Source organism: Equus asinus, chromosome 14 (genome assembly GCF_041296235.1).
Source record: "Equus asinus isolate D_3611 breed Donkey chromosome 14, EquAss-T2T_v2, whole genome shotgun sequence".
NCBI lineage: Eukaryota > Metazoa > Chordata > Mammalia > Perissodactyla > Equidae > Equus > Equus asinus.
The window spans coordinates 30047455-30073676 of NC_091803.1; the positions used below are offsets into that span (position 1 = coordinate 30047455).

At 50.0% G+C, this 26222-nt stretch overlaps 1 protein-coding gene across 1 annotated transcript; it reads right to left on the reverse strand.

Annotated features, from left to right (window-relative positions):
- Positions 1-817: 817 nt before the first annotated feature.
- On the reverse strand, positions 818-26222 carry SCNN1G (sodium channel epithelial 1 subunit gamma). The gene is made up of 13 exons (XM_014864745.3): positions 25990-26222; positions 23112-23459; positions 20963-21272; positions 19047-19237; positions 17664-17767; positions 15047-15210; positions 7105-7203; positions 5395-5512; positions 4805-4883; positions 4665-4722; positions 4409-4470; positions 2587-2662; positions 818-2292 (listed from the first exon to the last, which is right to left on the reverse strand). The coding sequence occupies exons 2-13, from the start codon at positions 23426-23428 to the stop codon at positions 1912-1914; spliced, it is 1959 nt and encodes a 652-aa protein (XP_014720231.1). The 5' UTR covers positions 23429-23459; positions 25990-26222; the 3' UTR covers positions 818-1911.

The window sequence follows — 26222 nt, forward strand, 5'->3', positions numbered from 1 at the left end:
CTCTGCACTCCCTGCCCACACCGGCTGCAGCCACCCAAGCCCAGCATGGACAGGAGCCAGGCTTGCGCCCTCTGTAACCTGATGCTTGCCTGCATCAGCCCTAGTTTCTGAGCCCACTCCTTGGGGGAGCTCCAGCCAGCCTGGGGTCACAGTGACGTCCTCCGTGCTGGCTGTCAGGCCTCCTGGCAGCAGCCTGCCCGGTGAGGTACAGAGGAATCACAACACGGGGCCAAGATGGCTATTGAAGCCATGAGTCTGGGGTGGGGTTGGACCAAATGTTCCTGGGCTCAGGCAGGTCCCCACAGCCCCTGCTCTTTCACCAAGATTCCTGCCTCCACTAGCAGCCATCCTTAGCGGGAAGCAGTCCTGAAATGCAGGCCTCTCCACACCTGCAGACGAAGGACTTCCTTGGGCCCTGCAGCCAGGGTGTTAATCCTCCCCCACTGCCCGCCCAAACTGACAGGAGCCTCACCCTAACAGGCAGAGAGGCTGATCGGACACAACATGATGAAGGGCTAGAGTGCACGGGCTCTGGAGTCAGACTGCCTGGGTTCGAATCCCAGCTCTGCAACTTCCTAGCTGTCTCACCCCGGCTGGGCAAGGAACTACCTTTCTATGTCTGGGTTTCTTCATCCAGACAATGGGACAATCATACCTACTTAACGTGCTAATCCAGGGGTCAGCAGGTTTTTCCTGTAAAGGGCTGGAGAGTAAATGTTTGAGGCTTCAGGGCCATAGGGTCTCTGTTGCAACTACTCCACTCTGCCTTGCAGTGGAAACGCGGCCATAGGTAATATGTAAACGCGTGGGCGTGACTGTGTACCAATAAAACTTTATTTATGGACACGGAAATTTGAATCTCATAGAATTTTCCTGAGTCACCAAATATTTTTCTTTTGATATTTTTAGCCATTTAAAAATGAAAAAAAAAAAGCTCTTCTTAGCTCACGGGCAAAAGCAAGATTTGGCCCGCGGGCTGCAGTTTGCTGTCCCCCATGCTGATCTCTGTCCGTGCCTAGAGGCACCAGGACACGGTTCTGACATCGAACAACTGCTGTGTACTTGATACCCGTTAGCTATTCTCACGTCAGAAGTGTGAATACGGTGGTTGGCTCGCTGGTGAGGGGCAGACCATCGGTGGGGGTCTGCCTTGGAGAAAGAGCAGCTGAGGTAGCTTATTGGTAGCCAATCCTCCAAGCCTTGGACTACCGCTGGACAGGAGTGTCCACAATGCCCTCTAACTGGCCCTTCTCTGCTTGGGTGAGGGGCCCAGGGCACTGGCTCAGCTGTTCAGAACATGGCCCCACCCACACCCCCAAGTGAAGGCCTCTTGTCACACCTGCAGACCTTCCGCAGACGCCCCTCCCAGCTACACACTCCAAGGTCCTCGGGCCAGCTCCCTGCCTGCGGGCACACAGGAGACCTTGCCCCACTGTCAATGACTCAGGACAGTTTCTTCACAAACAGCTCCAGCTCCAGGCTGGTGCTTCCTCCTCTCTTTGGCACCAGGCAGTGGTTGTCTGTTCTCAGTACCTAAGGTCACATCCTTGGGCCCCAGCTCGGGCTGGGGGAGTAAGTGAAACCCCGGGTGGGGCTGTGGAGGAGTTGTTCTCTCTCCAGGTCTGGCGAAGAGCTCCGTCAGGCTTCCCTCTGGCCTGAGCCCAGGCCGACCATTTCCTGGGCCCCATCTCTCTCTGCAGCAGATGTGCGAAGGGTTAGGCCCGCAGGATCTATCTCAATCTGGATGGTCCAACAAGTCCCCTGCACACGCCCAGGCCCATCTTGTTCAAGGCAGACTTTTAGTCAATGTCTTTGAAAGGCCCAGAGAGGGCGCAGAGGGTCCTCTCTGTGTCCAGGAGTTCTCAGCCCCTGACTAGTAGTCTTGGCTAGATCTTTCTTGCCCACCCTGCCTCAGAACTCAGCTGGCACCTGGGTGTCTGTGAGCTGGTTGGAGAAGGCCCTCTCCAAGCGCAAGGTATTGTATTTAGGGGGTGGTGTGCCAGGTACCTGGGTCCCTGGGGCTGGCGGGAGGTGCAAAGCGGAGGTGAAAGTGGGCAAGTCATCGTCTATATCGAGAACTGGGTTGTCCTGGCCCTGAGGGCTGGGGGGAGCTTCGGGGCAGGGGGGCGCCTGCCTCTGGGCCCACCACTGCTTGGCTTTCTGCCACTGCTGGCGGGCAATGATAGAGAGGGAGTCGATGAAGAAGACTTCAATGATCTCAATGACGCAGACGATGGAGCAGCTCATCCACAGGCCCAGCTGGCCACCAAAGTTGGACAGAAGCATCTCGATCTGCAAGGGAGGCCAAACTACACCATCAGGAAGGAAGCCCCCAAGTTGGCCTCCTGCAGGCACCCCAATCCCCAAGGGAGCCACCAGCTAGCCCTCGCTCTGAACAGGCTTGCAGGAAGAAGTGGACAGGCTTCCTGTCGTCTCCTACTCTGCTTGCTCTGATCCAAGGCCTGGCTGGCCTACAGTAGCCCCACCAGCTCAGGCTGGACCCCCATGACCTCACTCTGCTCCCGGAGGCTAGGCAGATGGGCACATGTGCACACCAAGGACAGGTCCCAGGAAGAAGCCACTCACGCTGTTGGCAGGGTTCTCCATGATGGATCTCTGGTTCAGGTCTTTGTAGAAAATCAAGAGTTTAGCCAAGTCTGTCCTGCAGAAATTCCAACAGGTAGGGCCAAGGTGAGTCGGCACCTTTGCATTCTACAGATGACCAGCCCTTCAGTGTGGCTGTCTGCCTCCTGCCCAGCTGCCAGCACGGCCCAGGCTCTGAGCTCCATGGGGGCCTCAGAACCTGGCCCACGGGCCTCCTCTATATGCCAGAACACATCTCCAGCCTGGGCCTGGACGCTCAAGCCGTTCATTCACTCAAAAACCATTTTCTAACCTCCAAACCAAGTCAGTCCACCCAGCTATACTCGCATAGCACTCTGTTCTTCGTTAAACTGTGACATTTGTGATTGTTTGATTGTAATCTCAAATACATGCAGGAGACGGGCAGGTCATGTAAATGAGTGAGGTAGGCTGAGTATACAGTAATAATCATAATAATCATAATAGCATCTGGCATTTATTGGCAACACTTCCTGTGCTGCCAAACACTGTTCCAAGAATCTTACGTGAATTAACTAATTCCAACAACCCTACGAGGTAGGTATGTTTTAATCATAAACTTTACAGATGTGGGAACTAAGACACAGATCGCTTAAGTAACTCGCGCTAGACTACGCAGCTCGTAACTGGCAGAGCCAGGGTTCAAACTTGGATGGCTCTGGCTTCCAAGTCCGTGCTCCTAACTGCTGTGCTAACCTGCGTCCTGAGAGGATGGTGCAAGCCAGAAAGCTCACACTTACTCCAAAAGGGCGGCTACTCCTCAGCCGTTGGGTGCTATGCAGGAACGGAGCTTTGCTCCTGCCCTTACTTTTGATCTTTCGGAAACAACTGGAAACAATGGATGACTTTTGGGGAGCTAGATTTGGCCTGGGGGGTCACCAGTTTGCAATACTCAGTTTAATAGTTTGCAATTTCTTGGTCAAAGTCTATCTTTGGCACTAAGCTGTAAGCACCCGGGAGGCAGGGTCAACATGGTGCCCCCAGCACTTCACACAGCGACTGGAGCCTGGTGGATATTCAACAAATGCCAGAGGCCAGTCTGGCTCCCAGTGCGGCCAGGCCTGGTGCTGGGCACCGAGGAGATGGGGATGGTGCAGAGAGATGCGAGTTCACATGACAATTTCCCCACCCTCTGCCACCTTTGCCTCCATCGGCTGAGGCCCCTGAGCCTTGGCCTGCCTGATTTTTGCCAAAGGTCCCTTGGAAGTGAATTTCAATGTGGAAAATTCAACTGCAGTTAGAAGCTGCAAAGCTCAGAGAAGCATTTTTCCAGCTGGGTCATGCTACACCACGGAGCCATGAAATAAATCTACTGGGCCATGATCAGTATCTTTTATGACGTGAAATAGAATAGAAAACATCAGATTGTATCCATAGAGATAATAAAAATTTTTATCAACCCATATGGGCACTAATCAATGAGAATCATGCTGTGACTAAGCAGAAGGGATGTGAACGATTCGTTTGGCGCTCCTCGTGTGTACCATCTGAAAATCAGCCCAAAAGCATCCCCCATCATAAGGAAGCGCTGTTCCACGAGACTTATTTTGGTTACATATTCAATGTGCCACCGCGCCAAAGAATTTCATACTGTAAGTTGCGGTCAAAAAGCTTGAGAGCCCCAGGCCTGGAGCAGGTCCTGGCTCATGATTCCAGCTTGATAAATATTTGTTGAATAAAGCAAGGAGTGAATGAAAAGGAGAGGGTTTGGCAATGAGGAAGCAAGTGAGGGGCCCAGGGCCTGGGGCCAGCGGAGGCAGAAGAAACAGGGCAGAGGTGAACTTACTTGTTGAGTTTTTTCTTTATTTGCAGACCTTGGTCCCACGTGAGAACGGACAGCAACCATTTCTGTGATGGAGAAAGAGGAAGTGGTCTGGGGAGGCCCAGAGAGGCCCGGCCAGCTTGTCTGCCTGCCCCCTCAGCCCCAGCCCCGGACCCGGGCCTCCCCTATGGATGACCCTCGAGGCCAGAGGACACAGCCAGGACCTCAGCGAGGCTCCAGGTGGAGGGCTCGAGGGGGAAGAGTGGGCAGAAGAACTTACCTCGGAAACCTCAGACGGCCACTGCGCCAGGCTGGTGGTCAGTGTCCACTCCTTAAAGCTAAGAGGAGAAGGGCATGGAGTGAGCATGGGTGGCCGGGCCAGCCTAGCCCTGCCTGTCCCATCCCTCCCGGGCCACTCACCTGCAGGCTTCCCGGCACACCGACTGGCAGCCCAGCTCTTCCCGGACAAACGCCTGGTGCAGTTGGTAGTAACAGTACACTGAGGGACAAGGCAGAGGACAGCGTGAGCTTCGGGAGCACGGGACCCTTCCTGAGGTCTCCAGTGGTCCCCAGAATCTCCTTTCAATGGTTTCTCCTCCTACTCTCTATAAAGACTGGTTCTCTGCAAACAAATGCTGCTTTGTGATGTTGGGAGACAGAATACTGCGGTGGTAAGGACGTGAGTCGGGAGGTTGGCAGCACTCGAGTTGGGTCTACCTCTGTTACTCCCTGGCTGTGTAACCTTGGCAAGGTGCTTAACCTTTCTGAGCCTCAGTTACCTGTTCTGTGAAAGGGGACTATCAGTAGTTCCTGCCTCCTGGACTTGACTCAGGTGGTCAAGCTCTTAGCACAGGCTGGGGTGGAGCATTTGGTCCTTAGTTGGGAAACTCGGTTCCAGCCAGGCTTGACAACAGAAGTAAAAGTCTGCTTAACACCAATCCCTCCCTCAGGCAGAAGGCCTTAGTGCTGGCTGGGCCGGGGTGTGCAGGGCCGGGGTGGGTCTCACTCACTCCAGTTGGGGTGCTGCTGGTAGTTGCAGTAGTTGGCCGCTGGGGGCAGAGGCTGGCTGTACTGGGCGCACCCACACTTCTCCACCATCTTTGTCTGGAAGCACGAGTGAAGGCAGATCTGAAAGAGGAGACCTGGGGGTTCCCTCAACATCCTCACACGTGGATGCCAGAGAGCTCCCTCCCCATCCAGAGGGCCCGCCTCCCACAGCCTTGGCAGACTGCATAAGCCTGCCCTATGTCACAGCTGAGCGGGCCAGGGCTGACGCCCTGCCTCCAAACGGACCAAGCTAGAAAATTTACTGAGAATTTAGACTAACTGAGATGTAGAGACCAGGCTGAGCTGGAGCTGGGCCTGGGGTGGTCATTTTCCATCATGTGAGTGCTGACACAGACAGAAAGGGGAAAATTGGAGCAGATACCAAGAAACAGAGAGAAACCAGCAGCCTCCAACTTTCCAGTTCTCAGGTCCAAGACCTCTGTGAAGCTTACAGCATAAAAGCTAACGGCAGGGGCTCTGAAGGCAGCCTACTCGGGTGCAAACCCCAGCTTTACCACCTCCCAGCTGTGTGACCTCGGGCAAGCTACTTAACCTCTCTGATGCTTTGGTTTCTTCCTCTTCAAAATGAGTATAGCAATACCTACTTCGCAAGGTTGTTGTGAGCATGAAACGAATCAATATTTATAAAGTGTTTATACATGATAGCCTCTCACTAAATATTACCCAGGAGTGTCTTTCCAATGAACTGATCCTTTTTTTTTAAGGGGGGGAGGGGTCTTGAAATCAGTTTGATTGTATTCTATTTCCTACAAGAAGACATTCTCTAATAGTCTCTTTGTACTCAGTGTGTCCACAACCTCTTAGCTCAGCTCTGAGGCAAACTGGAGGACTCAGAGCAGAGGACCCCTGGTCGGTCCTTCATTCTGCTGGGATGACTTTCATCGACTCCCTGGGTATCCAGTCGGAGATGAATTGCAGACTCTTAGAATGTGAGACAAGGCGTACCCGATGACTGCACTCACGGTTGAAAACTCAAATGCCGACAGGGGCCAGTGACATAGGTAATTCACTGGGGGGGACGAGGATGTGAGGAGTGAGAGGACACCTGTACCAGTTAACAGGGTACTCCATCCACTGATTATCCTACAGGAATATGGGCCCGGTGTTGCCAGATCTTGTTTTTCAAGAGAAGCTGGAAATCCAGGTTTTCTTGTGAAATTCCCTGACTTTTAAACACCATCCAGGCCAGAAAAACCAGTGCAGCCTGGAAGGGTCCTGGGAGCTGCCAGTTAGCAGCCTGGGGGATCCAATCCAACCTCCCCCTGTGACCGTTGAGGATGACACAACTTGCCCCAGGCCATCAGTGAGTGAGGGACACAAGTGGCCCAGAAGCCAAGCTTTCGACCCCCAGCCAGAGCCTCTCCCAGCCTACTCCCCTCTTGCCTGTCACTCGCCAAGGCCCATTTAGGAAGCAGGCGTGTCTCAGCTGTACACTGCGTTCCAGGCAAACCTCAGTGAATCAGTTAAGCTCCGGTTACAGACGGACGGAAGAGGACTGGAACCAGCCGGCATCATTTGTTCTTGAGGTCTCTGGATGAACCCCAAGGATTCTCACCAGAGTTCCTGGTCCAAGACACACCCCAGCCTATAGAGAACTTTGTGTCCTGGGTCCAGGCCACAGTGCAGGGTTGGGTGTCCCCTTCAGTCCGTACCTTGAGGGAGTAGGCAGCCTTGTAGATGTTCTCGACTGGCACGTCACTCCCGTCCTCTGTGCACTGGCTGTAGGGTTCACTCAGCTTGAAGGACTCTGTCTGTAATCACAGCAGCACACATTCAGCCCCGCCCTCCCCCAGGAACCAGACAGAGGGCATCACTAGCAGTCACTCAGTCATTCATTTAACACATATTTATTGAGTACCTACTAAGTGCCTGGAGCTATTCTAGGCACTGTGGAATCAACAACGATCAAAATGGACAAGTTCTCTGCTCTCATGCAGCTTACATTCTAGTAGGGTAGACAGATGGCTAAAAAGCAAATAAATAAATCAGATAATTTAGGATAATGATCAATGAAACTGGGCAGAGAGACTGGAGAGGTTGGGAGCAGGAGGGTAGTCATTCCAGAAGAGTGATTAGGGAAGACGTCTTTGAGAAAGGGACTCATCTGGAATGGCAACATGGAATGGCAAGAAAGAGAGGACGTCATTTTGCTAAGAAATGGAGGACAAGGATTGGGCAGAGGAAGCCGCAAAGGCTGGAGGTAGGAGAGGTCCCAGGCGGCTGGAACATGGCAAAAGGGAGAGAAGTCGCTGGAGATGACATCAGAGAGGGAGGCCGAGGTCACATCATGTCGGCCCCCTCTGCTGTGCTGAGAATCTGGGTTTGGGTTTCAGAATGGTAGTGACCGTGGAGGATCCACCGGGAGGGGCAGGAAGGATCCAGAAGATGAGCGGTGGCTGGGAGCTGCCCGGGATTTTCATCCTGGCAGAGGATCCAATTCCTACCCTTTTGTCCTCTGGCCCCAGAAGTTGACTTGGAAAAATGGACTTTCTTAGAGAGGGCCAAGGAATGCCCAACAGAGAAGAGTGATCCCCTGATCAGAGAGGGGTCAGGGCATCTTAACTTGCAGTTGAAAACCGTATTACATCGTGTTTCTTGTGGCTGACTAAGTTTGGCTCTAGCTTAACATTTGTCACTGCAAATAAACAATCAGACAAGCCAAATAAGGAAAAAAAACCCCAGAATAACATCTCGCAAGGGGGAACAATAATAGATTACAAATTGTGACCAGCTTATACTAGGTCCCAGGGGGTGTGTGTGTGTGTGTGTGTGTGTGTGCGTGCGTACACAGTTTTGTTTTGTTCTGAAAGTGCAGGTAAAGGGAAAATGGATGGCAGATTTAGGAGAAGGAAGAAAATTCTTTTTTCTTTGAAGAGTGGCTGGATAGAGAGAATGATAATGGGGTGGCAGGGGCAGGGTGCGGGGCAGGAATCAAGAAATTTGCGGCAGGTAGAAACTGTAGACCCCTCGAGCGAGCCGGCTAGGCCCTCTGTCTGTTTGTATTGTAATTCATCTGCAGATCTATTAGTCTCCCTCGATTAACCGCAAGTACCTCAGGGCAATTAGCAGGGCTCATTTTAAAACATTTAAACAGCAGAAGCGCACAAAGGGGAAAGTAGCCATCTAGTCTCTTCCCCAGGGTACCTACCACTCCAACAGAGCAGATCTCGATCTCAGACAGACAGACAAATACTTCCACGTTCCCTCTGCCTTGCAAACTCCCTGTCACTAACAGTAGAGTGAGCGTCTTTCCACATCAGTGCAGAATCAACAGACTGACTTCATTCCTCTAACAGCTGGGGAGCAAACACATTTTGAGCGTCCAGCACACGCCAGGGCTGGGCTGGGCACGGGGGTACCACGACGCCGAGCCGTGGCTTCCCTTGAGGGCGCCTCAGTTCAGTGCCACCCTCTAAGCTTCTCCAAGCAGCAGGCTCCCTGGGCAGATGTTCCCTGGAGCCCCCAGGTGCTGCTGAGCTGTCCACAGAGCCGAGAGTGTCAGCTGCGGCTCGGCCTGCCTGGGGGAGGTACCAGGCCTGGCGTCTCGGCGAGAGGGTCTGTCCACTCGGGAAAGCCCCGTGCAGCCAGCAGCTGGCACAGGTGGCTGGGGCGCCTTCTCCCCTGAGAACCAGCCCCTGGGCCACTTCCAGGAAACCAATTATGAGATATCATCTTTTGATTTTTATGCTTTTTGAGAACTCAATGGCCCTTTACTCTGCAATGATGCTTACTGAACTCAGAGCTCTTGGGTTTTGCCCGAAGCAACTGAGGTACGGCGGATGGGGCAAATGGCCTTTGCAAAGTGGGATAGAGGTCTTGAGCTTCTCAAAGACTCAGCTGGATGAACTTGGACAGAGTTCAAGAGAGCTCTCTCTCGACCTCCCACCTTTCACTCCCCCGCTCCACCATCACTTTTCCAGAACTGCTGAGTTTTGCAGGGTGGGAAAACATTTTGGCTTCTGTCCTGACCCCTAGGGACACAAAAGTGAGAATGGGTATATGTGTGTGTGACCGTGAGCAACTTATGTGTACCTGTGTGTGAGTGTGCATGCATGTCTCTGCATACGTGTGTGAGCGTATGCATATGCGTATGGACGTGCGTGCACAGGGATGTGTAGGTGTGACTAAGTGTATGTGTGCACACGTGTGTATGTGGGTGTACACGCGGGAAACAGGACCTGTTTGTACCACACCAGGTTCCATCTGCTTCCTTCTGGGAATCCTGGGGGAGGAGGGCATTTGCACAGGAGGCTCTAGCTCACCTCTTCAAAAGATGAACCGTGCCAGGGAAAAGCCCAGGTGGCAGCATAATGCCCTCGATGGAATTATGGGTGGTTTAACTCTTTTTTCTTTTGTTCTGTTTTTATATTGCAATAAATTACAAAAGTTATTTGTGTATGATAAAGTTTACACTTCTAATCAATGGAGAACAAAAAAGGATTACTCAACATATGAAGTGAGGGCTGTCTGTAAACCATTTGGAGGAAGTAATAAATTCCATCTCTGCTTCCCATCCTGCAGAGAAAAATGCCAGTGGGTTAAAGTATTAAATGAAATAACAAACTAACTGGAAGGAAACTCAGCTCAGTATCTGATCTCAAGGAGGGAAAATCCTCAATAAACAGAATGACAAAAGAAGAAAACAAAGATTTTGACTATGTAAACATTTGCTGTTTTTACACGTGAAAAAGTAGCATAAAGAAAACTAAAGGAAGGCACAAATTGGGAAAGATATTTGCAACACATATGGCAAATAATTAGTATTCTTTGTATATATGAGCAAGTGATTAACGTCTCATAAAGGACGGGGGTGTCACAAAGGGCAAGGGAAACTTCCTTAACGCCTCTTTTTGCTTCAAATTTATTTTTCCTTCCCTTCACATCTCTTTTCTTAAAAAAATGTATAGTGATTGGCAATATTTTTGGAGCACTTACTACTTGACAAGCACTGTTGTAAGTGCTGCGTGTGAATCAAGTCATTGAATTCTCACCAGCCTATGAAGCAATGTTTTTATTATCATATGCATTTTACAGAGGAGGTGACTGAGACACAGATTACACAACCAAAGTGCAAAGCTGGGGTTTGAATCTCAGCTGTCTGGTTCCAAAGTCTGAGCACTTAATCCCTCTTACACATACGCTTGTGAAAAGAGTTGTGTTGTGCTTTAAGATAAAAAGGTACAGTAGGGTTTGCAAGGACAGTGATGTCTCCCCGTCTCCAGAGCCTGGCTCCACACCCCGCTGGGTGAGCTGTCCACAACTGCCCACTTCCTCATCTCCCATTCATGACCCAACCCAAACTTTGGTTTCTGTTCTGCTCCTTTCACTGAAAACTGCTCTGGCAAAGAACACTGGTGACCTCTTGGTAGCCAAACCCAGAGAACACCTTTCGCCCTTTATCTTGCTTGACCTCTCAACTGCATTGGCCAATGTGGCTCACATCTTCCTTGAAACTCTCTTCCTTCCTTTATCTGACGCCAACTCTTTCTGGCTTCTGCTCCCACTTCTTTGCCTTTATTTCTCCCTTTTCTTTCTGCTCATCCCTTAAATATTTGCATTCTGTCTCAGGTCCCTTGGGTGATGGCATTTATTTCCAAGTCTAGAATTATGCTAGATGCCCCCACACCTCGGGTTTCTCTTCGAGCTCCAGGTTCATAGCACCTACTTACTGGATGTTTTCACCTTGATTTCCTAAAGGACAACAACTTGAGTCTATCCCAAACTGAAATGATCACCTTCTCCCCCAAATTTACGCCTCCCCTTGTAGTCCCTAATTCTGAGCCTAGCACCTCCACCCACCCCACTGCCCAAGCTGCAACCTAAATATCAATCTAACTTCCCTGGCCTTCCTCGCTGACTTCGGTTGTTAAACCCTGTTGCTTCCAAGCTGTAATATCCTCAACTCCATTCACTTCTGCTCATCCCCACAGCCATTGCCTCCACTAAGGTCCTCATCATTTCCTTCTAGAATTACTGTACAGTCATGCACCGCATAATGACGTTTCGCTCAACAACGGACTGCATCCACAATGGTGGTCCTATAAGATTAGTACCGTATAGCCTAGGCGTGTAGTAGGCTATACCATCTAGGTTTGTGTAAATGCACTCTGTGATGTTCCTGCAACTATGAAATCACCTAATGATGCATTTTTTAGAACGTATCCCCACTGTTAAGCAACACATGACTGTAAATAGGCTGCCTCTATATCTTGATTGCACTTCAGCCACAGCGATTTTTAAAAAAGTTTCACTACACAGCTTAAAATCCTTTCTGTGACCCCTTAGTAACTGCTATGCCCTTTGTCTGGACTAGCCCTTCCTGACACTGTTCGCCTGACACTTGTCCTTCAAGAATCCATCATCTAGAAAGCTTTCGCCAACAGCTTCTGCCTGGGCTCCCATCCATCCATCCATCCACCCAACAATATGTACTAAGGATCTACTATTTCTAAGAACTGGGCCTGGGAGCAAGACAGAGAAGTTCCCTGTTCCCACAGAGCTGGGAACTGCATTGCAAAGGTGTGTTGTGTTCTCCTCTTAAAGGTAAGATCTTTGAAGGTAGGTGCTCTGTTGTACTCATCTCTGAATACCCAGTGCTTTGGACACACAGTCACTTAATGAATGAAGAAAGATATGACTGGGTCTATCAGCTTAACGTGCCTATCAAAATAAATAAATAAATAAAAATTAAATAAGAAAGGAAGACTAGTTTGTTTGGATTTATTGTTAGTGACTCCCTGCTGACGTCTTAGTAATCCCTGGGTTTTTGTTGTTCTAGATGCTCATAAATCAGAACTAGAGCTGACTGTTCCTGCTCTGTGGCTTTGATTTTGGACATCTCAAATTAGGTGTAGCAGACAACCCACCCAGGCCTTTGTCTACCCACCATTGGTAAAGAGAACATTTGCTTAACAATGTGGTAGGTATTTCTAAGCTCAGAGAGGAAAACCAGAGGGCAGAATTCCTTGGTTCTTGTACTTTTCCAAGCTCTTGTAACTGTCCTCCAAGTGTGCAGGCACCGTGAGGGGCAGAAGGGAAAGAGAGGGCAAAAGAATAAGGTAAGGATGTGCACACATCCCAGGTCCTTCTTGAGGGTGCAGGTAAAGCCACATGGGAAATGTCAGGTCAAAATGGTCACTATTCTGATCTGGCGGTCTCGAGATCTGCCGGTGAACAAAGGGATCAATGACCCAGCTCCCTAAGTGGTACCTCAAGGTCTTTTTAAGCTACAGCTTGAGCAGGTTGGGGCTCAAGATTTTTTTCTTGGACAATCATCATTCACACAGCCTGAGTTGGCGCACAGTACCTCTCATGTTGGAACGATTTCCCACCTTGGAACAAAGCTCCCAAACGACATGCCTCCCGAGAGAAGCCGGGTCCCCAGACAAGAGTCCTGACAGCTTCTCTTGTCCAGGGTTGCCCTTTGGTAGAGCACCATGAGGCACAGAAGCCGCAGATTTCCTCTGGAACGTCACCACTCCCATTCATCATCTCTGCCGTCTCAACTTAAATATCGCTTCCTCAGGAAAGCATTCTTGAACTCCCCACCTCACCCCATAAAAAAAGCCCTGGGTCAGGCGTCCCTGTGACAAGCTCTCACGCATCCCACGTCTCCTTCTTAGCACTTATGATGATTATAATTAATCATTTGTATAATCTTTTTTTTTGTTATTGATTCTTTCTGCTGGACTCTAAGTTCCAACAGGACAGGGACACTATCGTCCAAACTGATGTAGTCCCAGTATCTAGCACATAAGAGGCACTCAGAAAAGGCTTGTTGGATGGATAAATGATGAATGGACATACAAGCTCTAAGGCCCACCATATTACTTTATAACCTGATATGAAGCCATCTTTTATGGCTGGGCTATACCTTTTGTGTCATTCTACCATTACTTTCTCCTAAGAAGACACAATTGGCTTCTCCTTTCATTCAGAACTACTTCAGTTTCTAAAGCTGAGGTTCCTGAGTTTGCCGCCTCCTGGAATAACCACTGGAGTTTGGTAAAAATATGGATCCTTGGGCTCATCTCTTAAAGATTCTCATTCTGATATCAACCCGGTTTAGAAACTACTGCTCTGGAGGACAAACTTGTGAGGGATAAAGAAGGCTAAGAAGTATAATTTGGGACATTAAGGTTGGATATAAACAAAGGCAGAAACAGATGGCCCACAAGGAGATTTTACCCCCACAAACAGGTGGAAAAACGCCACTAAGAGGGACTGTAAATTAAAATTACAATAGATACCATTTTTCTCTTGACAGATTAGAAAAGGTTAAAAGTTGGCTAATACCCGTGTTGGTGAAAGTGTGGGAAACAGCTACTCTCACATATTGCTGGTGAGGTTGGAAATTGCTACAACCTCACTAGAGGGCAATTTGACAAACACACATACTGTCTGACATACTTCCAGGAAGTAATCAGACAAATACACAGCACATCACACCATGGTTGAGGCTGGAAATGACCTAATGTCGATCAACAGGGAATTGCTTCAAGAACTTATCCATCCAATGGAATATTATGGGTCTTTAAGAAGAACGAGGCAGATCTATACATATTGATATGGAACCATTTCCAACCTACAGTGTCAAGTAGAAAATAGGGCAGAAGAGTATTTTGTATTTGCATAAAAGGAGAAATGCTTATACCTATACACAGATGCTTGAAGACTATAAAGTTCAGGCCAAGACACAGAGGCAACAACGATGATCTACGTGGAGAGGAAGGAGGGGACTGGACGTCAGAGATGGAAGGGAGATACATCATCATGGTATGCTCCTTGGTGTGGTCTGGGTTCTTTATTTAGTGCATATAGTCACTTTAAATAAGTTCTTTATAGTCATTCTATTAGAGACAGCAAGAGACAGTGAGAGAGCAAGAAAGAGAAAGAGGGACTAGCATAAAAAGACGCCAGGCCTGGAAACAAGAAAACTGCCTAAGCAGTGGAGTGACCAGGGTGTCAGAGCACACTCCCCTCCTTGTCCTTCTGCTCCCTCTGGGCTAGCGGACCCAGGATTGGAGTCTGCAGCCCAGATGGGCTTCTGTTGACAGCTATGCGTGTTCTCCACACCCAGTGAGGTCAGAGAAGGTCAAAGACTTGAGGGAGAAGGGGGTTCTTGATAAATGAGGTGACATTGATGGGAGTGTGATAGGTTAAACAGAGCTTTGATGGCCCAGTGACTTTCCCTTAGCCTTTCAACGGTAGTTTACATGCCGCATAGGCCTCTAGGCAGCCCAGAAAGAAGGTGTTAATCTGCCCTATTTATATTACTGACAAATATACAGTTAGTGTCTGATTCCTTGCTTCCAGCACAGGTCCCATAAATGCTGGTGTCTGTCTTTGGAACAAGGAAGGTTCCTTAAATTCTTTCCCCAAATGGCATCCTGTCCTTGTTCCTCCATACAGAAGATACAAAGATGGTCTTTAGTGTAACTACTGGAATGACCATTGAGACAACCATCAGGAAAATACAGGACCATGCTCCCTTTTGAAACCAACATCCTTTTCCATAAGCCGCACCTCCTTGATTATCCCTGAAAGAAGTCTGCCCTCCTCACCGAGCCTACAGAAGTCAGAATGTCCTCTTACCAGGTGCATCCCTATGGAAGTGGCCATCGCCGTCTCAATCTCCGTTCCCACGTCCTCGACGAAGGGGTATTCATCCTGCCGGTGGATAATCACCTTGGCCCCAGTGGAGGACACCAGGAAGGGGTTATACTCCTCTTCGTTTATGTGCAAGATGACCTGCAGCCCTGGGAGGACAAGGCAGCCTGCTGTGGTCAAAGGCTAGGAAAACATTCCCTGGAGGCAGCCTGCCTCTCCTGCTGCTTCAGGAGCCTCAAGACCAAGACCCAAGAATTTCCAACAAGTGAAAGGTGGACAGGGGCCAGACTGGAAGCTCCACGAGGCGAGGAGTTCTGCTAAACGTAAGTCAGAGAACTGCTACCCTGCCAGGGACATGCATCTCCTCACGGCCCTTTGAAATGGGGAGTTCTGCTGAGCATGCAGAGGGACGGGCAACACTGTGGCTGCTTAAACCCTCAGGGAGAAGCACTGATGGTGCATCTATCTGATCACGGACCTAACTTCTCTCCCTGCTCCTGCTTTCACCCTGCAGGCGATTCTGCACCCAGCAGCCAAGGGACCTTTTACATCAGAAATCTGATCAGCTCACTCCCTTGCCTGAAACCTGTCACTGGATACATGGGAACCCACAGAATAAGATCCATAAACTAGACTGTGTCTGTCAGGCTTTGATGACGCGCTCCCTTCTCCTCCCACTCTCCTCCTCCCTCGAGAAGCTCCAAGCACGCTGGTCTTTCTGTTTCTAGAGCATATCAAATTCATTTCCTTCTCAGGGTCTCATGCTTGCTAGTGCCCAGAATGCTCTTCTGCGGACTTTCAGACATATCTTCTCATCCTTGAATATCCCTCCTCACAGAGGCCTTTCTGGACCTGCTTATCTGAAATAAAACCCCCATCCCAACCCCAAGCCCTCTCTCTTCCCCGGTGCTGCTTTCTTTTCCTCATTAGCATTTACAACTGGATAATGTCTATGCACTTGTTCACTCATCTGCCTCTCTCCACTATAATGCAAGTCTCCTGAAAGCAGAGATGGCATCTGTCATGTTCACAGGCACCTGGAAGAGGGCCTGGCACACAGCAGATACTCAATAAATGATTGGTAAATGAACAAGTGAACTGAACAAGCACGGTCTCTATGGATTGAAAGAAGAGAACTTAGAGAGTCATTCTGACTCTTTTCATTTATAAATAAAGGAACCAAAGCCCAGAGTGGGGAAGTGATTTGCTCAAGGTCACACAGCCTATATGTAGCAGAGCTGGGCTGTGCAACTCCTTGCTCCCAGTTCCCAGACAACTTCCCACTGAAGTCTGTGCCCTCAATTCCACTTCCTGGCACACTTGGTAAGAGCACAGACTGCACAGTAACAGGGCCAGGAGTCCAATGTGGTTTTCCTCCACGACAAGGCCTGGCCTTTCTTTGTGGGAGTAAATTCAATTTGCTTAGGGCCTTTCAAGAATTCTTTTTATAGGTAAGCCAGGCCAACCTGTTGAGTTCCTGCCTTCCCTACAAAAGTCGTGGTAACAGAATGGTAGTAATGGTAATCCTGGAGGTAGTGATAGTTGTATTGGTGGTGGTGCCAGTAGAAGCAGCAGCAATGGTAGAACAGAGCCATGCTAGTGATGGTAGTAATGGTAGTAACGGCAACCACAACTAGCATTTAGTGTGTGCTTAGTGTGTGCTATGGACTGAATTTTGTGTCCCCCTCCCCATATGTTCAAGCCCCAACCCCTGATGTGACTGTATTTGGTGACAGGGCCTTTAGGGAGCTCATTAAGGTTAAATGAGGTCATAAGGGTAGGCCCTAATCCCATGGGGGGGGGGGCATCCCTACAAGAAGAGGAAGAGACAGCAGAGCTCTCTCTCTGCACGCCACAGAGGAAATGCCACGTGAGAACACAGCAAGAAGGCAGCTGTCCGCAAGCCAGGAAGAGAGGCCTCCCCAGAAACCGAATATGCCGGCACTTTGGTCATGAACTTCCAGCCTCCAGAACTGTGAGAAAATAAATGCCTGTGTTTAAGCCACCCAGTCTGTGATATTTTGTTATGGCCGCCCGAGTAGATTAATACAGTATAATCGGGTCTTATTCTAAGTGCTTTACACATTTTGAGCCCTCTTAATAATCTTGTATCCGAGATACTGTCATTATCCCCACTTTACAGATGAAGTGCAGCAACTTGCACAGGGTCACACAGTGAGAGGCAGAGCTGGGTTTTGGCTCCAGAATCTGTCGACTAAGATAAAGGTGTGCTTGCCTTGCTAATTTCCTGTTCAGCATATCTGGGTTTAACTCCATCTGGAAGCCGCCTGCCTTGCATTACTCAATCCAGCAAGAAGCCAAACCAGAGTGGTTTCCCTGGAGGAGGAACCCCAGCAAGGTCCCTGTTGCTCTCTCAAAAGTAAAGAGGAGACATCAAAAAGGAAAACAAGTACCAAGAAAGAAGGAAGGAACCAACACAGAAGCTAATGGAAACACTGCAAAAGGAAAAATGGTGTCCCTGGTTTCCAGCCAGGTGGACAGATCCTGTATTTCTGGAAGGTTCAAGTGGCCCCAATTGTCCTGTGGCCAGCATGCTCACTGTTAGAGGACCCCGGAATCTCCTTGGTGCAGAATTCCTTACCATATTCACTGCCCCCCATGGAGGTGCTGAGGATAGTTTCATTTTGTCTGTTGTTGAATGTGTAGCAATTCCCATACATCGGATGGTGGAAAAGTGTGAAGTTCCTGTGGAGGAAGATTCTGGGTCAGAAAGGTCTGTGCTGGGGACTCCCTCATGCGTCTGAGCTGAAGTCTCGATGGGCAGTGCCCACAAGGCCAGCTCTCTCTGTGGACAATGGGTGACAGACACGACTCACTTGCCCCACCTTTCCTGAGATAAATGACAAACAAGGCCCCTCATCTGGTTGACACATGTTGACGGAGAACTACTTTGTGCTTTCTGTTCTCCCTCTTAATCCTCTCACCTCTGTCTCCATCCTAACTTGGTATTCCTTGTGCCAACGTATCTGTCCCAAATTCCTCTGCTCTTGAATTTCTCAGCCAATACTTGACATTTTTCCACTCCATCCATAGGAAATGATCCCCAGAGAAGTAATCACATCATACATGCCCTCACACTGACTTTAGAACCCAACCCTTAGGGAGACATGATTCTAATCACTCAGTTTTCGCAGACCAATATAACTAGCAACATACAGAAAGCCTTGGTATTTAAAAAGAATGAGGTAAGCCCTTCAGAGAGGCAGGAACAATTTATTTTTTATTTTTTTGTTGAGGATGATTAGCTCTGAGGTAACATCTGTTGCCAATCTTCCTCTTTTCTTTGCTTGAGGATGATCAGCCCAGAGCTAACATCTGTTGCCAATCTTCCTCCTTTTTTGCTTAAGGAAGATTAGCCCTGAGCTAACATCTGTGCCAATCTCCCTCCACTTCATATGTGAGTTGCTGCCTCAGCATGGCTGACAAGTGGTGTAGGTCCACGCCTGGGATCTGGGCCCGCAAACCTGGGCTCCCTGAGCTGCCGAAGTGGAGAGTGCTGAACTTAACCACTATGCCAGGGTGCTGGCCTCAACGGGAATGTCCCATCACTGCTCAGTCACAACCAGGGATCCGAGTGTTAACTTAAGGGCAGAAAGGTTTGAAAGCTCACACGTCTGTACATAGACCTTTTTTCTTCCCTTTCTCCTTCCTTTCCTTCTTTCCTTCCTGTCTTCCTCTGTGCTAGATCGGTGGTTCTCAATCATTGGTATGCATGATGGTAATATACAAGGTTATACGTACACCATCAGCTACTTGGTTTTCATGAGTAATTTGATGAGTTTAAGGATATTTTGACTGTATGCCATCTCCACTTCCTCACTGACTCTAGAGCCCAGCTCCCGTGTAAGCTATTTTCCAAAGGGCAAGGTCAATGAGAAGAGCACTTTTCCTTCCCAAGACCCACAGCTGAGCTGCAGGTGCATGCAAGAAGCCTCGAGCTGAGAGAGCAGCTTCCTTTCCTGACCTGGCATTGCAAGACACCCCGTCAAAGAAGCAAGTAACCAGCAGCTCCTCGGCAGAGTAGCTCATGTTGATTTTCTTCTCCAGAGACACCTGGGCCATGATATTCATGTAGTGCAGCTTGTACCACTCCTGGATGGCATTGACCCCCGAGCTGAAGGTGTAGACAGCACAGTTGGACGTGTCATTTGAACACTGTGAATAAGAGGAGACACTGGGCTGAAGCCATCGGCCCTACCACTGACCTTCAGCAGGACTGGACGGATGAGGAACTGAGACTCGAGAACAGACACTTAGGGGAACAGGAGGGATACGTGGGGCAAGATGGGCTTCCTTTCACTTCTGGGAGACATCATCCTCGAGCCTCAAGGACCAAGGAGGGACTGAGCAAGGAAGGACAACACAGTCTCACTCTCCTGACTCCCTATCAGGAGAGAAGCAAACCCAGCTTCTTCAGGTTCCCCAGACATCCAGGCTGCAGCTGATCATTGCCACTGAGTTCCTATACAACCCTTACCATTTCCCTGTGGATCAGCAGTCTAGAAATCTGGATTCTAGCCCAAACTCTGACAATACTTCTCTGCTGGATCTTAGGCAAGGCATTATGTATCCATTATTGCACCTACAAAATGTGGATGAAAATACCATCCTTCCCAACTTCACATGGTAGTTGAGAGGACCAGCATTTAAAATATATAATAATGAGAGCTTTACAGCGAAATTGTGGTACATTCTAGAAGTTCTCATCCCACAGGGCTTGGAAACTCTCCTAAAAGATGGACATCAAAGGACTGATTTTGGTATCAAAGAGAACCTCGTGGGTATCTTATGAAAGGACCCAGGAAGACTTTGAAAAGTCTCAACGGTTAAGAAAAAGGGCCCGGGGCCGGCCCAGTGGCACAGCAGTTAAGTTCACACATTCCGGTTCTCGGCGGCCCGGGGTTCGCCTGTTCAGATCCTGGGTGCGGACATGGCATCACTTGGCAAAAGCCATGCTGTGGTAGGCATCCCACGTATAAAGTAGAGGAAGATGGGCATGGATGTTAACTCACGGCCAGTCTTCCTCAGAAAAAAGAGGAGGCTTGGCTGTAGTTAGCTCAGGGCTAATCTTCCTCCGAAAAACAGAAAAGGCCATTTTTTCGGATTTGTGACTGGGGCCATGAGGTCTCATAATCTCAATCAAGCCTACAATGGATGGAAGTAGTTCTCATCCGGCAGAGGTGGCTGGGGCATGGAGAGGAGGGGGGTGACTGAGTTTGCCCAGGAAGGTTATGGGATTCACTTTTGGTGAATGACTGCTTCTTCAGAGCCCCTCAAGTAGGACCAAGAAGGAGAGATGAGAAGTCAGGCTATAAGCACCTCACAATGGCAAATACTACAAGGAACACTGGGAGTTTCTGCTGTTTATCATCTATTTTCTTCCTTCTGACGTCTGCATCCCAATTTTGCTTTGGCAGAATTTCCTTTCCCCCTTTGGATACAGTCTGGTGAGACTGTCCATCAAGATGCCCCACCCTCCATAAACCATCAGGTGATCCAGTCTTGACCAGTCAGATAGTCCCAAGATGGGCTTGAATCCATCTTTATGGATGGATTAACAAGAGACTGCAAATAGTTGAAGCTTATTTACTCCAGTAGTAGATATGAAATAACTTTCCAGCATTTTTTGCCACCAAGATCCCTGGATCTTCCTTAATTTCTGTCCTTTGAGATGCCTCCCTGAGCTACTGGTTACTGTCTAAGACTTTTTTTTCTGCTTAAGATTGCCTGAGTCAGTTTCGGTTGCTTGCATCCACTTCACCCTATCTGGGTATGTTTCTACCTGGGGGACTGCAGGGGCTAATGGCAAAGGAGAAAGCTCCCTGGACCCACTATCTCCAGCCCATCCCATGCCCCAAACTGTAAGAAGGTGCATCTCACCAGTTGGAATCCCACCACCTCCTTGGACTCGTGGACGTTCATGACATCTGATTCCTTGCGAATGATGCTCCCGCTGACTTTCCGCTTCCGCCCTGTGAGGAAGTCCCTGGCCTTGCCCATCTCACCCTCTTTGAAGGCCAGCAGTGGGACCAGGTTGAGGAATTTGGGCCGTGTGCCCTCCCAGACCGAACTCCAGGACTCTGTGTCTCGGCGTTTCCGAGACTTAATCTCCGAAAAGCCATACAGGGTTTTCAAGGCCCCTCTTGTCTCCTGTTCCAAGTCGGCTAGAAGGTCCCGCACAGCACTGTACCTGTCAAGGTGGGAAGGAGGAGTGAGGAAGAGTGGAAGCCCCTCTGGTGGAATGCCCACAATTTTTGTGCTGCTTTCCATCAATGTGTGTCAACCTGGTGCCCACCGCTCCCGCCCCTTTGGCCAAGAAGACCAGGCCTTCCATGACTTGCCCCATCCAAAGTGACTGCCAGCTCGAGTAAATGGGGACAGGCTCCGGTGTGACCCTTGTGTGACTTCCTGTGGCTTTACCTCTATCACTACTCTCTGCTTGCTCTCAGGGTGTGTTGGCGAGTTTGTCCCAACCAGCATTTCTGGAGTGGTGACTATCAAGTACTCCCATAAACCAGCCACAGTGAGGACAGGTAAATAACTGCTAACCAAGAGTCCACCCAGGGGCAGGCTCTGTCTCCACCCAGCACACTTGCCCCTGCCCACTGACTGTCCTCGAGTCTGGGAGCGCTGGGAAGGAAGATGTGTAACTGTCAGCTCGACAACCCCCAGGAATAAGGATACAGGAGCTGACCGCATGAAGCATAATGACACCAACTTTTAATTTTCATGATACCAAATGGTCCTGGCCTCCCTCTTAGGTTCCCCCCTGTCTCCCCTCTCTCCTCCACTTGCTCTGGGCAGAGGCAACACAGCATAGTGATGGGGCATATAAACTCCAGAGCCAAACTACATGGGTACAAGTTCCCCACCCTGGTTCTGGATATGTGACTTTGGACAAGTCATCGAGCCTTTCTGTGTCTCAGTTCCCCCATCTGTAAAGTGGTGTTATTGGGAAGAGTCAATGAGTTTATTATCTCTATCTATCCATCTATCTATCTTTGTGTCTACACGTGCTTGTGTGTGTATATATATGTAATCAAGTGGTCGCTATTATTACTTTTCCTAGCATAATTACATTTGATAATATTTCATTCCTCTACTACAACATTAGCTCCACCAGGACAAAGACTGTGTTTGGGCTGTTCAGTTCTATGCCTCAGAACCTAGCACAGAGCATGACAATTTGTAGGTGATTAGTAAATGATTATGGAACAAACAATGGATGAAAGGAAGAAAGGAGGAAGGGAAGGAGGGAGGGAGGAAGAAAGAAAGAAAAGACCATGAGGTGGAGGATGAGTCTTAGAGCTGATTTTGATTTTGGGCTTTGCCACCAACTCATTGATGACTCTGGAACGGTTATTCCCCTTTGGTAACCTCCCTCCCCTGCTCTTGCCTTCTCCCAACCCCCACACCTGCTCTGAGAAATTCTGCCAGACTCTGACCTGCCTCAGAGCAGTTTTCTACAATCCTGAGGACTCCAATGACATATATAGAACAGGTCCTGCGGCAGACAATAGGGCAGTACCAACAGCTGACCTGCTCAGAGCCCAGCCATCTCAATTAGTGGGGCTGGGTTCACTCAGGTGAGGGTTTGGGGCAGGTGAGATGCTTCCGGAAGTCACCTGAGTGTCATGTCTGAGTCAGCCTCGAGCTCACAGTCTGGGGAGAGTGAGGGTGTGAACTCGGAGAGCTCAGGAGATATGGCTACGCTGGGCTTAGTGTGTGTGCGTGTGTGTCTGTGTGTGTGCACGTCCAGGGTGAAGGGTTCTAGTTCATTCCAGGCTCAACCTGCAAGTGAAACTGATCCTTGCAGGCTCCCCCTCCTGCCTTCCCCGAGTTAGCCCATCCTCAGAAGTGGGTGACGGACTGAACACTTGGTACAGATTTAGAACCTGGGAGGGAGAAGTTTACCAAGGCTGGCGACAAATTCCACTTTCTACAAAGCATGTCTGCAGGCCAGAGTGTGTCACTTCAGAAGGGGCTCTGGCATCTGCCAGCACTCCATGTCCCCGCTCCTGCCTCTTACTTGTAAGGGTTAATGTTGCAAATGGTGACAGCAGGAAAATCCAGCTTCTGGAAGTGGATCTTGATGGAGACAGAGACGGTGTAGAAGGAGATGACGAGGAGGGCACACTGCCAGAAAATCAGGGCCACGGCTGTGAGCGTGAACAGAATCCAGAGCAGGCGCCGCAGGCGGCCGCGGGACACCACGATGCGGCGGCAGCCATGGGTGTTGGTGTTCAGGCAGTACCACCGCATCAGCTCTTTAATGGTGGGCGCCTGAGGCCCCGTAACGGGCAGATTCTTCTTGATTTTGGCTTTGATCTTCTCTCCAGGAGCCATGGCAGGGATGGGACTGTGGGGCACAGGCAAGCTAGAGGGGCAGAGAAGAAAAGCAGGCGAGCTCACAAACCTGGCCTCTTGGCACGTCCCTGGAGGCCAGGTGCTGGGAAACACCAGTCCACGTGCCCTCAGAGGCCACTTTCCTTTTCCCCGCTGTGGGCTGGACAGCCTGCATTCTAAGGCCTTGGCCTCTTCTCTAGGATATTTGTTCTTTGGCCACCATAGCTGCCAAAGAGCTGCCTTCTCCTCTTGCGGCCCCCAGGCCAGGCCAAAGGGGATCTCTATATATTTCATTTCATATTTCAACAACCCCACAAGGTATGCATATTATTGTTATCTCCATGTTACAGAGGAAGGAACTGAGCTCAGAGAGGTGGAGTAACTTGTGCAAGCTCACACAACTAGTAAGTGGAAGAGTGCAGCCTTCACCATCACGGCGTCTGCCTCTGAGGGGCCTGGTATTGCGCTGGGTGCTGCCCCCTCCCCAAGACAGTTAATTAACAGCACCCAGAACTAAAGGAAGGAGGAAAGAGAAGAGATTTTGAACTATTTAACTTCCAAACTCTGGACAGTAGATGTGACTGCTTCCCACAGTAGTGAGCACTGGTATTTCGGGAGGAGGTATATGGAAACCCTGTCCCCGATGCCTACCGTAGGTGACAGACACAAATTAGGACATATTGTAACTTGGAGAAGGATATACAGGGTGGTCCCCATGCCCCAAGAGGGCCTGTGTCAGGACAAGAACTTTAGTTTGGCCCATCGGGTTCTTCAGACAAGGGTCTGGACTGGAGGAGTTACTTTTTCTCCACCCTGAACCCATAAGATATCGTCCCAAATCGGGAGCTGGGGCAAAGCTGGGAGGCTTTCAAGTTTAGGATGCTAATGGGTTTCAGGTTTATGATGCAAAAGAAATAGAGTACAGGGCGGGGCTGGGGGAGTGGGTTGGGGTAGAGGCCATGCAGCCAAACCGCTCCAAACCCTCCACAGAGGTATATGGTCTTGCTGGGATGAAGGAAACCATCTCTGACCTCAAAATTATGCTATTAGCCTCTTGGCAAGAGGAATGTAATTTATTTTGTTTTATCATTTAAAATATTGTCCATCCTCACCTCCTCTCTCAAAAACAGTTAGCAAGAGTTTGTTTTAAAATCCTAGGTCCAGGTTCAATTTATTGTCAAATAAAACCGCAACCTAGGGAAGGTTGTCTCTCCTGTGAATGTTAATCACTGGGGTCCCTCTGCCCCGTCAGCCCCTTCCCCAGGACTGACCTTGACCCCAATGGATCAGCCACCAATGTCAGTGAAGCCACAAGTGAAAGAAATGAACCGATCGAGCTCATCACAAAACATAAATGTTCGCACAAACAATGTTTCAACTTCAAAGCAAGGTTGCAGCTGCTATTATTTTGCACCGCTTTGCAGGATTAAACATGATGCATGGTGGGAGAATTAGTAGCTGACACACAGCCCTCACTCTTCTAGGCATTTAATTTCCACAACAGTCTTCTGAGGTAGCTACCATAACTTCCTCCATTACACAAATGCAACTGAGACACTGAGAGGTTATCCTATCCAAGGTCACCTAGAAAGTGGCTGAGTTGGGATTTGAACCCAGGAGTCCAAGCCTTTAACTACTAGCTATGCTGCTCCACCCATAATAATAACAACAGCAATAATAGCAGCTATCATATATTGATCCCTCACTCTACTCCCAGGCATCTTACTCAGCTCTTTTCACACACCATCTGATTTAATCCTCACTATAATTACATGAGCTACTAGTGCTACCTCCGTTTCACAGAGGAAACGGAGGTGCACAGAGGTAAGACAACTTGCACAAGGCCACACAGCTAGGAAGGATTCTCTGGAATGCCAGGGTACTGGTTTACGCCAGCGACGCTACTGCATCCCGCTCGCCTCCCCGCCGCCCCTCCCGCCCCCAACTTCACCTTATCCCCATTCCACGGTGAGGAAACCCGAGCCTTAGGCTTTGGGCGCAGGACCCGAGCTCCTCCGGGGCGACTCTGCAGCCCCTGGCCACCCCGCGCAGAGCCACCGACCGGATGCTTTCCTGTGGCCAAAGCCACGTCCGCCCCAGGGCAGCCCCGGCCGAAGCCGCAGGAGAGAATCCAACCAACTCGCTTCAAGTGTTTGCTTCTTTCCGCAACCGCAATCACCCCAGAGAAAACATTCCAGAGGGTAAAGGGAACAATCGCGGTCAAGTCCATGCATCTCACCAAGGCCAGGAAGGAGGCCGAGCAGGTGCTGGGCGGAGAGGCGAGGGGCGGCCCCGGAGTCCAGGAGCCCTGGACCTCGTTACTGAGAACTGACTCCACCCCGGCTCTGCGCCCCGGGCCACAGCGCGGGCAGACGCCAGAGAGCTGGACCCGGATTGATGTGGGAAGGTGCCCCAGCATCCCAGCCTCGGGGGGGCAGCCTAGGGCTGACGCCGGCACCGCCATCGACCGCGCGGACGGCGTCCGGGAAACCACAGGGCCCCGTGTCCGCTCCGGTGTCCGAACTCCCCGAACTTGTGCGACCCGACCCGGCTGGACTCACCTCACTCAGTTCCAAAGGGTCCGGGGCTCGCGTGAGCGCGAGCTGGGTACGCTCTGTTCTGCTCCCAGTGCAGCGCAGGCATCCAGCAGCCGGAGAGGCCACTGGCTCTTGTGGGCCGGGCCTGGGCTCCGCCCTGGGGCCCCGCCCCCTCGGGCCTGCCCTTACCTGCCCAGGTGTAATCCCCACGCGGCCGAGGATGTGCGGCCGCCCAGAGCGTCCCACGACTCCGCAGC